Source organism: Dromaius novaehollandiae, chromosome 1 (genome assembly GCF_036370855.1).
Source record: "Dromaius novaehollandiae isolate bDroNov1 chromosome 1, bDroNov1.hap1, whole genome shotgun sequence".
NCBI lineage: Eukaryota > Metazoa > Chordata > Aves > Casuariiformes > Dromaiidae > Dromaius > Dromaius novaehollandiae.
The window spans coordinates 218,349,148-218,363,295 of NC_088098.1; the positions used below are offsets into that span (position 1 = coordinate 218,349,148).

Genomic DNA, 14,148 nt, shown 5'->3' on the forward strand with positions numbered 1-14,148 from the left:
GTCACACCATCACACGCTTGTGGAGTTGGGGACACAGGCTGGCTTGTGCTCTTGGCAGGGCTGCAGCTGCAGCGGTGGGAGCTGTCACCGGGAGAGGGTCGGACTCCCGGCAGAGCTGCTGAAGGTGACTGCTGCTCCCAGCAGCAGTGTTGTTCACTGGAGAGGACGGGAGGAGCTGCACCGAGCCTGGTCGGGTGACGGCAGGGAAGGGAAAGGTTGGGTGATGTCCACAGTAGGCTAGTGCTGGGAGCGGTGCGTGCTACGTGGACACCATGAGGCAAGGAGAGTGGAGGCAGACCCTCTCACTGGAGGATAAATCCCTCGTCCAACAGGCACCAAACAATGCACCTAGCACTGGGCCTTTCCACCGCCAGCTGGGAGCAGGACTAAGAGACTTGGGTTGGAAGATGCTGGCCTGCAAGTCGGGTGGGAGGATCTGTGTCTTCTTTTAACTGCTGGGCACTGTGTAGATTGTACTATTGCTGAGGGGAGGTGTGATATAACCTGTGGGCATACGGAAGTCAGGAGGCACCCGAAGGCAGCAACTTCCCTCTGAGCCTCGGAAGAAAACCTCTCAGAGCCTTCCCTACTCTGCAGAGCTGGGAGTCTTCTCATGCGGAAAGTGTTTTACAGAAGGCTTCTGAAACTTCACTGAAGAGAGCAGCTGGGCAGAAAGCCCTTCAGTTTTTCCTTGGCCAGCAGCTCTCCCAATGTGCCAGGACCCAAAGCATGGCTGTTTCCCATGCTGCATTTCTACGCAGCCCTCAAAGACCGTCTCATGGGAGTGAAACCAGAAAATGCCCAGCAGCTTGGGCATGGTGGAAGTGGTGAGCACCAGGTCAATGGCAGCCAGCATGGAGAGGAAGTGGAACATGGGCAGGTGCAGGCTGGGGTCCATCCTAATCACCAGGAGAACTGTGATGTTGCCCAGCACTGCCATGAAGCACATGGTGCAGAAGGGGAAGGCAAGCCAGACGTGAGCCCCCTCCAGACCTGGGATGCCTGTCAAGATGAAGGACGGGGGGCTGGAGTGATTCAGGTATGGCATGGCACACCACCGCAGGAGCTGGAAGTGAAGGCACAGGAACAGCTGGCATAGACAGGGAGAGGAATGAACTGCAGCAAGGCACTGCCATGGACCGGCCACGTGCAGAAAACCCCCTCCTGTTTTCTCAAGCACACAGACCTGCGATCATAGCATCCCGCCCCGACCCAGGTTCACGCAGCCCCATCATCCACAGGATGCAAACACGCGTGTTCTTAGCCTGAACCTTTGGGAGTTGTCTGGCTGCAGGGGAGCAGGTGGAGGTGGGCACACAGCATGCACGTTTGAAGGGACCTCTTCAGAAAAGCCTCCCAGCTGCAGTCTCACACCAGGACTCCCTGCAGCACGTGGCCTGCGAGCCAGATGGGAGCCTGCCAGGCAGCCTGGTGCTCCAGATGGGATCCCCTCACACAGTCCGATGGAGAGGTTCGTACTCCTTGCAAGCTGAGGTACCTGACTTGTCTGTCTGCCATGTGGTTTCCTTGCCCCTGTGAGGCCTCTCGTCGTGTTCACAGCACAATCAGGAATGAGAAGACTTGGATGGTGGGGAGGCTCAGTGTGGGCAATGCAGAGATGAAGGAGCAAAGCATCTTGTCCGCTGCACACCACTGCACAATTATTGCAGCCTTTCCCACAGGTGTGGGTGTGCTGGCCCTTGGGCTGCTGGTCCCTCAGAAGAGAGTAACCCAAACTAGTAGAAATCTGCACCTCAGTTGCAGTGCTGTGACAGTACAGCACTTAGCGAGGCCGAAGGTGGCCCACCCAGCCAGGATGAGACCTCTTGTAGAGGCAGCGAAGAAATCCTGGGGAGTACTGAGCACCTGGGATGGTTGGATGGGTCTCCCGGAGATGGTGGCAGTAATGAACTGCTTGGGTTTTGTAAAAGGAGACAGGGAAAGCCATCTGGGAATCTGCAGTGGGGATCAGTCATTCATTGGCCAAGGGAAACAGCTTAGAGGGAACGTAATGACCTCCTCTTTCTGCCACGAGGTACTCTCAGTATTTTTCTCCCGCTCCAACAGGCAAGAGTTAATGTTGGTCTTGTGGAGCTGAACATGGGAGGGTGAGAATGACATGGAGATTCCCTGGTGCTTTGTGAAATCTTCCCCCTGGAGACAACTGAGCTATAAACTCTGCAGCTGCAGGTCAGCCTTTGGAGTGCGCTCAGCCGGCTGCAGGGACTGGGGTCCTTGGAGAAGAAGAGCTGTCACACACTCACAGCTCCTTCGGAAATCTGGTGAGTCCTCTGCAGGAATCACCTCTTTGCCTGAGCACTGCTGTGCCGTCTGGGGCAGGGAAGGGAGCGAGCGAGAGCTGAGGAAAGAGAGAGTTTGAAGCAAGCCCTGATGGAGGTCCGGATCTGTAGTGGGATGGAGAAAACGAGCTTGAATTCTTCCGATGTATGGGGCTTTTTCTACTTTAATCTGTGTTGAGTTCTAGCGTGTCAGTCTCCAGGGGCTGGATAGTGTATGCAGACTGACCTAGAGGGGTCTGCACTTAGAAAGCTAAACAAGTGAGCCAGTTTTCACTAGGACCTTGTTATTTCCCCTTCTTCCCCCAGAAGCTTATGAGCTCAAGGCAGGATAGAAGTAGCAACCTTTAGCCCTGCCTGCTGGTTGCTGGCTGCGGGTAGGAGGGAGCTCACAGGCAGGTTCTCTCGCTAGGATATAAAAAAGCTTGGGCTGGGTCAAACCAGGGACGCACCGAGGCTGGGAACTGGTCTGCAGCTGCGGCTGCACCTCCCCGTGCAGCTGGCAGAGTCCCCCAGGTGTGCTGCAGGGGTGCTGGCAGAGCAGTGCTGGAGACATCCCGGGAGGAGGCTGTCAGGGCTGCACGGGTCTCGTGCCGCTTGGGCCCCAGCTGTTGCATCCTTCACCATTTGCTGCAGAAAAGGAGAGGTGTCTTGAATCCACACTGCTCTCCTGCCCTGGGCAAGACCTGCGGGAAGGTGCCGGGGCTCCGCAGAGCTGCTTTTCAGGCTGCTGCTGCAGGGTCCCTCCTGTCCCCACCACCACGGGAGTGACATTGCCTGGGAGCTCCCTCAAGGAGAGGTGGGCATGGGTGCAGCCACAGGATGGTCCAAGAGCTCCCCCGACTTGTGCCCCTTCTGCAGCAAGGGGAGATGCCAGTGCCTGTGCGCACTAAGTGCACCAGGACACTGACCCTCCCCTAGTTCCTCCAGAGCCTCCTGTGGTGCTTCTGGCTGCACCTCTCTTCCCTCTTCGTCCCCGTCCTCCTCCAGCTGAGGTCCCCCCAGCTGCGGGACTCCCTTACCCCTGAGGGCACATCGTGGCTCTTGCTGCACTGGGGATAATCTCGGACAGCAAACGGGCTGCCTGGTTGATTGCTTCACACACATGCTCCGTTGCCACAGCACTGGGCATGGGCATGAGCTCTACGCCAACGCAAAGCCCTGTGCTGCAAGGCAGTGACAATTCCAAGTGCCAGGTCTCCTGAAGGCAAGGGCACGGGATGCAGATCAGGCTGTGAGAGCCAAATGCAGACGCATGGACATAAATCCTCATACAATAACACCTCCACAGACTTTAAGCAGAGAAGGCTCTTTTCTCATGATATCATCTCACTTATTGCCTGAGCCAGGCTAGAGAATCCAGTCAATAATTCATGGGTCGCCTCAGAAACCTGGGCTTGATCAAGTCCATCTTTTCTAGAGGCATGCCCAGCTTCTAATTAGAGAAGTGAAACTAAAGGAAGGTTTGTGGCATCTCTGGGAAGTTCTCTTCTGATGGTTCCTTGCATCTTAGTTCCAGCTGTATAGCCCAGGTGTGTCTGAAGTTTGGAGAGTTCACGTTGCGGTTATTAGAATTTATAATGGTTTTTTTTTTTTTTCCAAATTAGCAAGCGCTGAGGAATTTCACACATCAGCAATGCTGATCAAACTTTGTATTTTATGTCACTTCACTTTGTTTTTGATAAGCTCCACAGACTGACCTTGTCATGATTTAATGACAGGCAGAGTAACGAATCAGCTTCACACATTATAAGGGATTTGCAGTGAAAGTGGCACAAACTATGTACGTTCTGCAAAGTCAAATGATTCTTTCCTCTTATGTTTGATTGCAAAGAAAGACTTCAGGGTGAAGCTTACGAAGGATGCCTCTCCATGTCAGCTTCTCTGCTTCCAGCAACACCACCCCAGCCGTGTTTTTCCTGACTGGCATCCCTGGGCTGGAAGCCATGCACCGCTGGATTTCCATCCCCTTCAGCACGGCGTTTGCCATCGCCCTTCTTGGGAACAGCACCCTCTTGTATGTGATCAAGACCGAGCCATCTCTGCACAAGCCCATGTTTTATTTCCTTTCCATGCTGGCTGTCACCGACTTGGTGCTGTCCCTGACCACTGTGCCCAAAATGCTGGCCATCTTCTGGTTCGATGCCCAGCAGATCACCTTCAAGGCCTGCCTTGTGCAGATGTTTTTCCTTCACACTTTCTGCATCATGGAGTCGGCAGTGCTGCTGGCCATGGCTTTCGACAGGTATGTTGCTGTGTGCAACCCCCTGCGCTACAGCTCCATCCTGACCAGCTCCCTGATAGTCAAGATTGGGTTGTTGGCTCTGCTCAGGGCATCCGGGCTCATGTTGCCCCTGCCCTTCCTCCTTCGCCGCCTGCCCTATTGCCGCTCCCACGTCATCTCCCATTGCTACTGCGAACATATGGCGGTGGTGAAGCTGGCCTGTGCTGACACCAGATTCAATAATATCTACGGCATCTTTGTGGCTCTCTTCATTGTGGGGTTGGACCTGCTGTCCATTGGGCACTCCTACCTCAGGATCCTGAGAACCGTGTTGAGCCTGGCATCCAAGGAGGAGAGACTGAAGGCACTTGGCACCTGCCTCTCCCACATCTGTGCCATCCTAGTCTTCTACACCCCTGCGGTTCTCTCGTCCGTAATCCACAGGTTTGGTCACCACGTTGCCCCTCATGTGCACATCTTGATGGCCAATTTGTACTTTCTCTTCCCTCCCATGATGAATCCAATAGTGTATGGTGTCAAAACCAAGCAGATCCGGGACCGGGTGCTCACTGCCTTTTCTCGCAAGAGGCTCTAAGTTCCAGGTGTCATCTGCTGCCGGTCCAAGTTCAGCTGTGGCATCTTATTAGTTACATCCCAGAACGATGTGGGGCTCTCACAAAGCTTCTCCAGACACTTCCCTCCTGAACAGGCCCCATTGCCCCTGCTACACCATGGACATGCTGTGTGTATTTGCAACGGCAAGGTCCCTGCCGTGTCCTGAGCTACTTGCTCCACTCGGGGTTCGGCAGAGTGGGAAGTCTGGCACATCTTTGGACGATGCAGCGCAGGGACCAGACGATCCCGCTGTGCTGTGCTGATCAGCAAAACCTGCACTTGGGTCGAGTCCTCGGCTCTGCCTCCACCATTTTACCCGTGACAGCCCTGTCAGCAAGCCTCTGGCTGTGGCTCCTGGAGCAGCGATAAAGAAGATAGAGGAGCTTGTGCTGTTGGAAATGGTTAGCGAAAACTGTCCTGTCAGCAACCACGCAGCTCCTGAAACACTGTTCTGGGGCGGGCACATCCCATCCGCACAAGCACCTACAGATCTCTGCACAGTAACTCCGTGTGCAGCCCCTGAGGGGCCACGAAAATTAAGGTGAGACAGAGCTGTGCAGCAAGTACACACTTTAAATGCCTGCTGTCTCTTCTCCTGAAACTTTCCAAGTTAATGACCTGTGAGATAATAGTACCTGTGTTCTAAAAAGGGTTATGTTGGAACTGATCCCTACGTACAGGTGGGAAGGAAGCCTGCAGAGAGGTTCAATGCACTGATCCTGACTGCAGGGAGAGACGGTGGACCCTATTCTGACCCCTCTTGTGCCAGCAGCTCTCGGTCTGTTGCTACAGGCTCTCTGCAGAGCTTGCCTCCTTCCCGTTGGGCTGCACAGCCTTTGCTCTAGCAGGGGTTGAGGCGGAGGCATCTCACGTGCGGATGTACCTGCTGTTCTGCTCCACGGGCCCCACTGCCAGCGCTGCTGCTCGCTCCTTCCCCTTTGCAGCCTGGCGGCTGCTGCACCGCTGTCGTCCCTCACATGCACTGCACCCGCATGTGCATGGTGAAGAAGGCCTGTGCCAGCATCAAGGTTAGTGCAGTCGATGGGCTGCTGGTTGTGCTGCTGATCGTGAGCTTCAGCATCCTCTGCACTGCTGTCTCCTGTGCCCTGAGCCTCCAGCCCATGGTGGCCTTTCCTCCACGGAGGCAGGCACCAAAGCCTTCGGCACCTGCACAGCCCCATCTGTGCTATTGCCATCTCCAACACCCTGCTTTGGGTGGGGGGTGTCACAGCATCACCCCCACATCCGCATCGTCATGGCCAACCTCTCCCTGCTCCTGCCCTGCTCCCCCATTGACCCCAATGCTGAAGCCCGCTGGCTGTGGGGTGAAGGCCAAGCAGGTCCAGGAAAGCTTTATGGAGCTGTTTAACTGGGGGAAGTCCATGCAGCTCATGGTGCTTGAACTGGGCAGGAAGCAAAGCCAAGGGCCTTCTGCACCAGAAGACTTCATCCAAAGAGCTACTCTCTTCCTGCCACTGCTCTGCTCTGATGGGAAGATCCTGGTGATCCTCTGGACCCTCTGTGATTGATGAGGAGACTCTGCCTCTGCTTGAGCTGACCAGCACTCACAGCTCAGCTCGGGGCTGCCGTTGCCTTTTGAGCTTTTTGTTTTGGAAGAGCTTCTTAGCTACTTGTGTTCAAGCATAGGACAGGTTATGATCTGAGGTTTTGGGCCATAGGGATTGTCATTCATGCACTCACCTGCATATCTTCTGGGGTTTTTTAGCTATCTTTCTGCTGGCTCAATAAACAGCTCTAACAAACACTGGAAATCTTAATTAAACCCAGGGTCCTCCTCTGTATCTGTTTGGTCCTCACCCTATAGATGACGGGGTTGAGCACAGTGGGCACCAGGATGTAGACGTTTGCCTGCGACGGCCACGATGTACACGGAGCACAGAAGGATCGCCACCAGAAGTGGGCAGCCCCCAGCCCGGGGATGCTGGCCAGGAGGAAGGAGGAAGGGCTGAGGTCGGAGCTGTTGGGGGAGGGCACGGCACGTGGGGTGATGCACAGTCACGCCCGTGCATCCCACCTCCTCCACTGCCACAAACTATTATTGTATTTTGGTGAACCAGGAAATTAGGATGGTTCAAAGCCGTGGAGATGAACACCCAGATATTTAAAGGGATTTTAACAGGAGTTTTTGTATTACGGCAGAAGTCTACCTGGGGGCATCAATTACACATTACCTGCAATGGTGAGTTCCCAAAGGGAGACGTAGTCATCAAAATCATCACATTTGAGTCTATCTCTATTTCTGAATAAAATGTCATTGAGATTTGTGGTTTGCCTTTCATTGAAACATTTCATGCATTTCATTTCACAAGCTTCCAGCCTTCACCATCACGGGGAGTCTCCACTTCCCAACACGATAGGCACAGACACCACCCGTCCTCCTTCAGGACACTGAGGGGTTCAGACTCTTGAAGCTGTAGGGTCTCAGAGAAGATCCAGTCTATCTCTTTCTCCTCATCTCTCATGCCGTGCAGTCTTCCCACTTCTCCCCAAAGCTCTTTCACTTAGCAACACAGATCTCCCCAAACCACACAGACCTACCTGCAGCTGGAAGACCACCCCCCCTGCCCCAGCAAGATGCCCTCGGGACTTCCTGCAGCCCAAGATCTTCAGCCTTCTTCTGAAGCTCCATTTGGGTCAAGGCCTCTCTTGTTACAGGGAAAATTGCTGCAGCAGGTATTGGGGACCATGACCAGCCACACAGCATCACCATTGCAGAAGAAGCCTGTGCTGCTTCAAGCAAAGTTGCTGACCCTTCCTGCATAAACCACTACCTCTGCTTGCTGTGTTCTTGGCCCAGCTCTTACATAGCCCCTCCTGAGCACTGGCTAAACTGGTGCTTGACCCTCCCTCCTCAGGGGGCAGCTGGAACAAAAGCTTCAAGCTCCCTTTGATCAACAACAACTGACAGAGCTCACTGGAGGCTGCTAGAGCTTGCTCGGAGTCCCAGCTTTCTGCAGCTATCCTTTCTGGGCAGCAGCAGGCACCCTCAAGTTCCTGGAAGGGTTCCCAGAAATCCTTTGGTGATCCCAGAAGTTGCGAGAAGATCTCAAAGCAGATCCCAGAAACTGCTGCATCAGCTGCTGTGTCTGTTCAGTGCCTCTGTCAGCTGCTGCCTCTCTACATGTCTTTGAAATATCGCTGCTTCCTCTCCCCGAGGTTTCTCTGTGGCAATGCATCACATTTGTGCCTGTGTCAGGGCTCTGGGTTGGGGTCTGACCCCTCGGGTCAGTGGGCAGATGTGCTTAGCAGCAGCAGCAACCGTGGGGCTCCGTGAAGGTCCAGCCCCGCACCGCTGCGGGCCCTTCTCCTGCCGCTGCAGCGGGTGCCAGGTGCAGACCCCGGCAAACTGGGGCTGGCACCGACCCACTGCCCTGGCACACGAGGCCCTGCCCACCAGGGACCAGCGAAAACCACCTGCCTCAAAAAACAAGACGCACAGGGACAGGAGAGACGCACTCCATGGGTTATAAAAGAGCAGATTTCTTTTCAAGTATTCACGTTTTCCACCAAACTGTTTATTTTCCCTTTTCCCTGCCCTCCCCTCCTCCCATTGCTGCTTGCACTGGAGATGCAGAAGGGATGGAGCAGCTGGTGGAAGAAACCAGCTGAGGAGGTGTTGGGCTGAGCTGCGTTGGAAGGGACATGGTGGGAGAAGGGCTCCGTGCCTCCGCGGAGGCTTTCCTCCAGACTTACAGTGAGAAGGACCGTTCCATACCAGTGAGTCACTCAAGGCAGGAAAGTGGTCTCTCACCAGCTCTTTTGCAGAGTCCTGGGAAGAGCTGCACAGAGAGATGCCTGTAGTCTGGAGGAACAGCCATAAGCAGATGGTGATGGGGAGAAAACCTCCTGAACTCTTTAAAGGACTCTGTCAATCGGACAGATCACACAAGCTGGGTGAGGAAACCAAAGTGGAGAGGTGCATGATGCAGGTCTCCAGACCACATAGTAGTGAAAGTAAACACTGAGTGATTTGGGTCTATTTACTAAACCTCTGTCATGTTGTAATGACCACACAGTCACAAACAGCTAAATCGAGCATGTCTTAGAGGCCTGAAAAACAGCATGCCATAGGTCCGAGTGTCCTGTGCAGGGATTAGCCTTTCTGCCAGGAGATCAGCTGCTTCCCAGACTTCTCTGAGCCCTCTCTGAGCCAGCCAGGTGCTCCTAACCAGGATTCACAGAGGCAGTCTGGATGTCACAGCATCCTGAGCAAGGTGGCACCTCTGGGTGCAAGAACCTTCCTGTCCTGGAATCCAGGATTCACCTGGAAAGCACTCAGATAGGTCAGATCCTCCAGCAATGAGAGGTTTCATCTGGAAGGCGCGGGCACAAGGAACAATTCTGAGGCTCTACAGCTCTGGGTCAGCATGTGAAAAGTCCATCTCTGGCCTCGGGTGATGAGATATTCTGCAGGCAGTATTTTGAACTGAGAGGAGCCAGGACCCTACTTGGGTCTGAGGGCTGTGGAGGAGCAGAGGGATGAAGGGGGGGGCCTGGCTCCGTTAATGCAAGGATTCAGAAGAAAAGCATGTAGAATTGCATGGAATGTTTTGTCTGGCAGCAAGGAGCTGGGACACCTCTTGTCCCCCATGGACACACAGAGGGCAGAGGGCCACATGGTCACCACCATCTCCCTTACAGTTCTGGGAGAGAGGCTGAGAGATGGGGCATAATTCCTCTGACTATATCAGATATCAGCTTGAGTTTGGGATGAATACTGCCCTAAAAGCACTGTTTCTATCCACAGATAATTGGAAAATCTGGAAGACTAGCTCCAGACATAGACAAACACCATGTCCATAAATGTCACCTCTTTTGGTTCAGATGACTCCCACCCAAAATGTTGTGTTTGACATTGGCCCTAGGGAGAGTCAGGAGAGACCTCCAGCTACTCATCCAGCAGCAGCTGGAGGTGAAACTGCACCCGCGTTTGCTCCAGATGGAAATGTGAAGGAGGTCTTTCTTCTGGAGGCAGCTTGCTGACTCTACTCCTTCCTCACTTGGTCACCTCCAAGCATATGTCATTTGAGAGAGAAATGAGGTGAGCAAGAGCTGACCTGGGGCTAAACCCAGCCCCTTTGCTGAGCTTGTTGTAGGTGATGTCTGCAGAAGGCTCATAGTCATGGGAATCGCTCTCTAGGAGGAAAGTCCCAGCAGGGCCGTCTGGGTGATTTATGCCCAGACCTGCAGCCTGGCCCTCGCATAGGGAGGCATTTCTTCTCGGCATGAGCCTCCCCGAGGGTGGCAGATGTCGACGACCTCAGCGAGGGGGGTGGCCGTGCGGGCAGACTGACATCAGCCGGGCTTCTGTCGCCCGCAGGATACGGCAAGCTGCTCCTGGTGCCCAGGGACCGGAGGCTGATGTGAGCTTAGCATTTGCTCTGCATATGTGCACCGTTTGAGTCAATTAGGAAAAAGATGACTCTTGCTGGAAACCCTCTTTAAAAGGTGAGTTCTCTGAAATCTATGTAGCAAAGTTTTCTTACTAAAAGAAACTACAAACCAAAGGCTGTAGAATTCTGATTTTTTAAAGTATTTTTAGGTAAAAATAGGCCTAGAGTTAAAAAAAAAGTAAGCAGCTAAATATCAAACTTTTAAACTAAACCCAGAAATTGTTGGATAGTAAAGAGTCAGTTTGTTTGTCTTTGTACAAACCAATAAATAATTGGCTAAAACAAGTAAAACAAGTTATATTTTCAATCAATGCTTGTGTGCAATAGTAGCTATATGAATAATAAGCAAGGTCACCTGGGAATCCTCCCGGATAAGCAGCACATGATGAAATAGGCAGGATTATTTCACATGACACGAAGCGTGCTCGGGACTGGGTGAAGGTGGTGGAAGGGACAGGCAGCCCCTCGACAGAGGATCACGCCTCAATTCCAGGTCATTAGCGACTCAGATCTGAACGGCGTGGAAAGACTGAACTCTTCTCCAACAAGAATCAGAAAGGAGGGCAGTTTGACTTCGCAGCCGGGAACTGGGGACAAAGCATGATTTCAGAAAGGCTCCTTGCATCTGCGGTGCAATCTGTGGAGGAGAGCAAGCAGCACAGTCGCACATGGGAGCAGCTACAAGCTCCCAGGTCAGGATGCTCGGGTGGTCTGAAGGATGGTTACTCCAGCACTGGAGCTTCACCCGTGAACTGAATGGGTGTCCTGAACACTGTGCCGGTGGCAGGACTCACTCTTGTGCCCTTTCCTGCAGGAAAGGGTTTTTGTTTGCTTGTTTTCATAGGAAAGTATAAAAAGAGGTTTGGAGCATGCCGTGTGCTCACCTGGCACTCGTGGCAGCAGCCTGAGGCGAACCGCCCCGCGGGGTCTGTGGGGCGAGGGACGAGGTGAGAGTGCCGTGGGGCAGAGCTCCCTTGGCAAGGCGTTATGCAGCAGGCAGTAGTGCAACGACAGCGGAGAGCGCAGGGCTCCCTTTCTAAAAGAGAGGGTTCCCCATCCAATGCTAATTAACAGTGTGGGAGACCTCCCCGTGCTGGAGAAAGAGGAATTGAACTACAGAAAAGGAAGTGCTGGTGTGTGCCTGGGAACCGGGGGTGGTGGTCTAAATGCATTTCAGGCTGTGACACCCCTGGCCAGGGTTTCATGAAGTTCCAGTTGCCCAAAGCTGATAAAACCTAAAGGTGGAGGGAATTCAGGCAAGAAAACTGCAGAGACGGTTGAGAGATGTTTTGAATGAATGCAGTGAATAGCCAAACCTGCACCGGGGCAGGCTTGCAGGAAAGGACAGCTGTGCTTAGGAACGTGAACAGAGCCCTTACTACTTTGCTTAAAACACCATGGACTAAAGGTAAACGGGGGAGCCACTTAGGGTCTGGTGTAAGTTAGGAGCTATGAAATGTAGAGAAAGCAGATAAAAGCAGATGAAGGCATCTGCCTTCTGCAGAGAGGAGAAAGATCCATGCCCAGCTGAGAGAAAGGCAGTCAGAGGGTTTTATTCTTTAAAGTAATTCACTTGACTAGTAGCTAAGAAGTATATTCAACAGCTTCTGTTGAGAAATAAAAAAAGAAAAAAAAAACAAATAAATCAGCAGGTCTGTGTAATTTGCACAAGGAGAAAAGTGTCTAACAGTTGGCCAAGGAGGTCTTTAGCCTGTTCTGCCAAGCTTTATCCGTGCTGGCACGCCGTGGTGTCTGGAGCCATGCTTCCTCAGGCCATTCCTGTAGTGAGAAAGGAAGGCGATGGGATTAACTACAGCTTGGTCAGCCTGACGTCGATGCCCAGAAGAATGCCAAAAAAGTTAATGGGAGATTTGGTCAATAAAGAATTAAAGGATGGGAATCAGATTAAATTAATGGCAATCAACATGGCTTTGCAGGAAATCACTCCTGGCAAACAAACCTGATCTCATTTTCTGATGAGATAACAAGTTTGGCAAATCTGCCTCCTCTGTGTTTGTGTGTGTGTGTGTGTGTGTGTGTGTGTGTGTGTGTGTGTGTGTGAGTGTGTACTGCACACGGAGTTATGGAAGCAGTGTGCCTCCACCACCCCGCTTCCAGATGAAGAGCTGACACCGTGCAACATCCGTGAACTGCTAATGAAGTGGATGAAGAACTGGGTAATTAAGAGACTGCAAAATGAGGCTCTCAGTGAACAATCATCACCAAATGGTTGTGTTTCTGCAGGGACTCCACAAGGGCTGGCTCTAGACTAGAAGCCCTTCTGTACTACTTTCATCAGTTATCCCCAAATCAGTACAAATTCACTGTAGATATATCAGTGTATGAGCCAGGAAAAGCTGCATCTCAAATAACGATGGGGAGAGGCATACAGAGCAGTATAGGGAGACTGGCAGACTTGGTCATCTAAATCAACTGCCTGCAATAAGCTGAATTTCAGGGCGAGGAGAGGAGGCTGGGTGTTCAGAGCGGGGCACTGTGTCCTGGCAAACAGAGACTCCGGAAGGTCATGGCACTCTCAGAGGGCAGTACTGGGACCCAATGGGCTAGTGAAACTTTGCATGCATAAGAGAGAAATAGGGGGACTTTGCAGAAAACACATGGAAATGTTGGAAACATGTAGAAAAAACCCCCCACGTCTCCAAAAGACAGAGACAAAGAGATAGTGGGACAGACTACTGGAGGTGAGAAACCTGCAGTGCCCAAGGTCTTCAGCTTATTAGGAATAATTCCTTGGTTGTAGGAAGGAGGTACCTTCATGCAATGGAAACACTGTGCCATAAAGGGCTCTCTGGCCACGTGTGGGAAGGTAGAGTAGGATGCTGTGGCTGGAAGGAGTAGCCAGGCAATGTCAAATGGGAAGAAAAGCACGCGGTTGTAGCCATGAGAATGACTAGCACATGAGACAAAATGCCAAGGGATGCAGCTTCTGCATCTCTGGATGCCCACAAATCTGCACTAGTGGAATATTTTTCAGGACAACATGCTTCAGGGAGATCTATGTTATTGGGCTTTGGAGAGGAGAAATGGGTATAACTCCGTTGTTTGAGCCACGAACATCACCCAGGTCAGTATTTTGCATTTTCTTGACCCTCAATTTCATGGATGGCTTTGTGTATGTATGGGTAGTATCATTTTAGTTGTGCCCTCCTTGACTGAGCTTAGCAATGGCTGCCACTAGGAAAATCATTTTCCCAGCTGCAGTTTCTTGCATCTCAGTTTTTGCTGTGGACATGTTGATAGAACAACACTCTGTGGCTCCAGCCATCAGGCAGATACGCGTGCTGCAAATGTTAGAGACAAAACAGAGTGTCTGGAAGAGGAAGCAGAAGGTGGTCCCACCTGAGCTACGGGAGGACCAGGACTTGCCTGTGATGTATCCTCCAGAAAGAGCTGACCACAGCATCAGTTTAAAAGCCTCACGAAAAATAAAGAGGTCCCACAAAAATGCAATACAATTGTGTGCTGTGTGAAAATTGCGAGGTGCAGAGAGTCTTCTGATCAAAGAGGTAACCCTTCTGTCAGTGTGTTTCAGGGAGCTGAAGTCCAGAAGAGAGAGCTGGCTTGGTTTACACGTGCT

The 14,148-nt window shown here is 52.4% G+C and overlaps 1 protein-coding gene across 1 annotated transcript; it reads left to right on the top strand.

Annotated features, from left to right (window-relative positions):
• Positions 1-4,159: 4,159 nt before the first annotated feature.
• LOC135327196 (olfactory receptor 52K1-like) lies at positions 4,160-5,116 on the top strand. Its single transcript, XM_064505304.1, has one exon. The coding sequence runs from the start codon at positions 4,160-4,162 to the stop codon at positions 5,114-5,116; it is 957 nt and encodes a 318-aa protein (XP_064361374.1).
• Positions 5,117-14,148: the final 9,032 nt, after the last annotated feature.

What these genes read in the sequence shown, in the direction of transcription:
- LOC135327196 (XM_064505304.1), top strand. Translation starts at nt 4,160, where the DNA reads ATGCCTCTCCATGTCAGCTTCTCTGCTTCCAGCAACACCACCCCAGCC.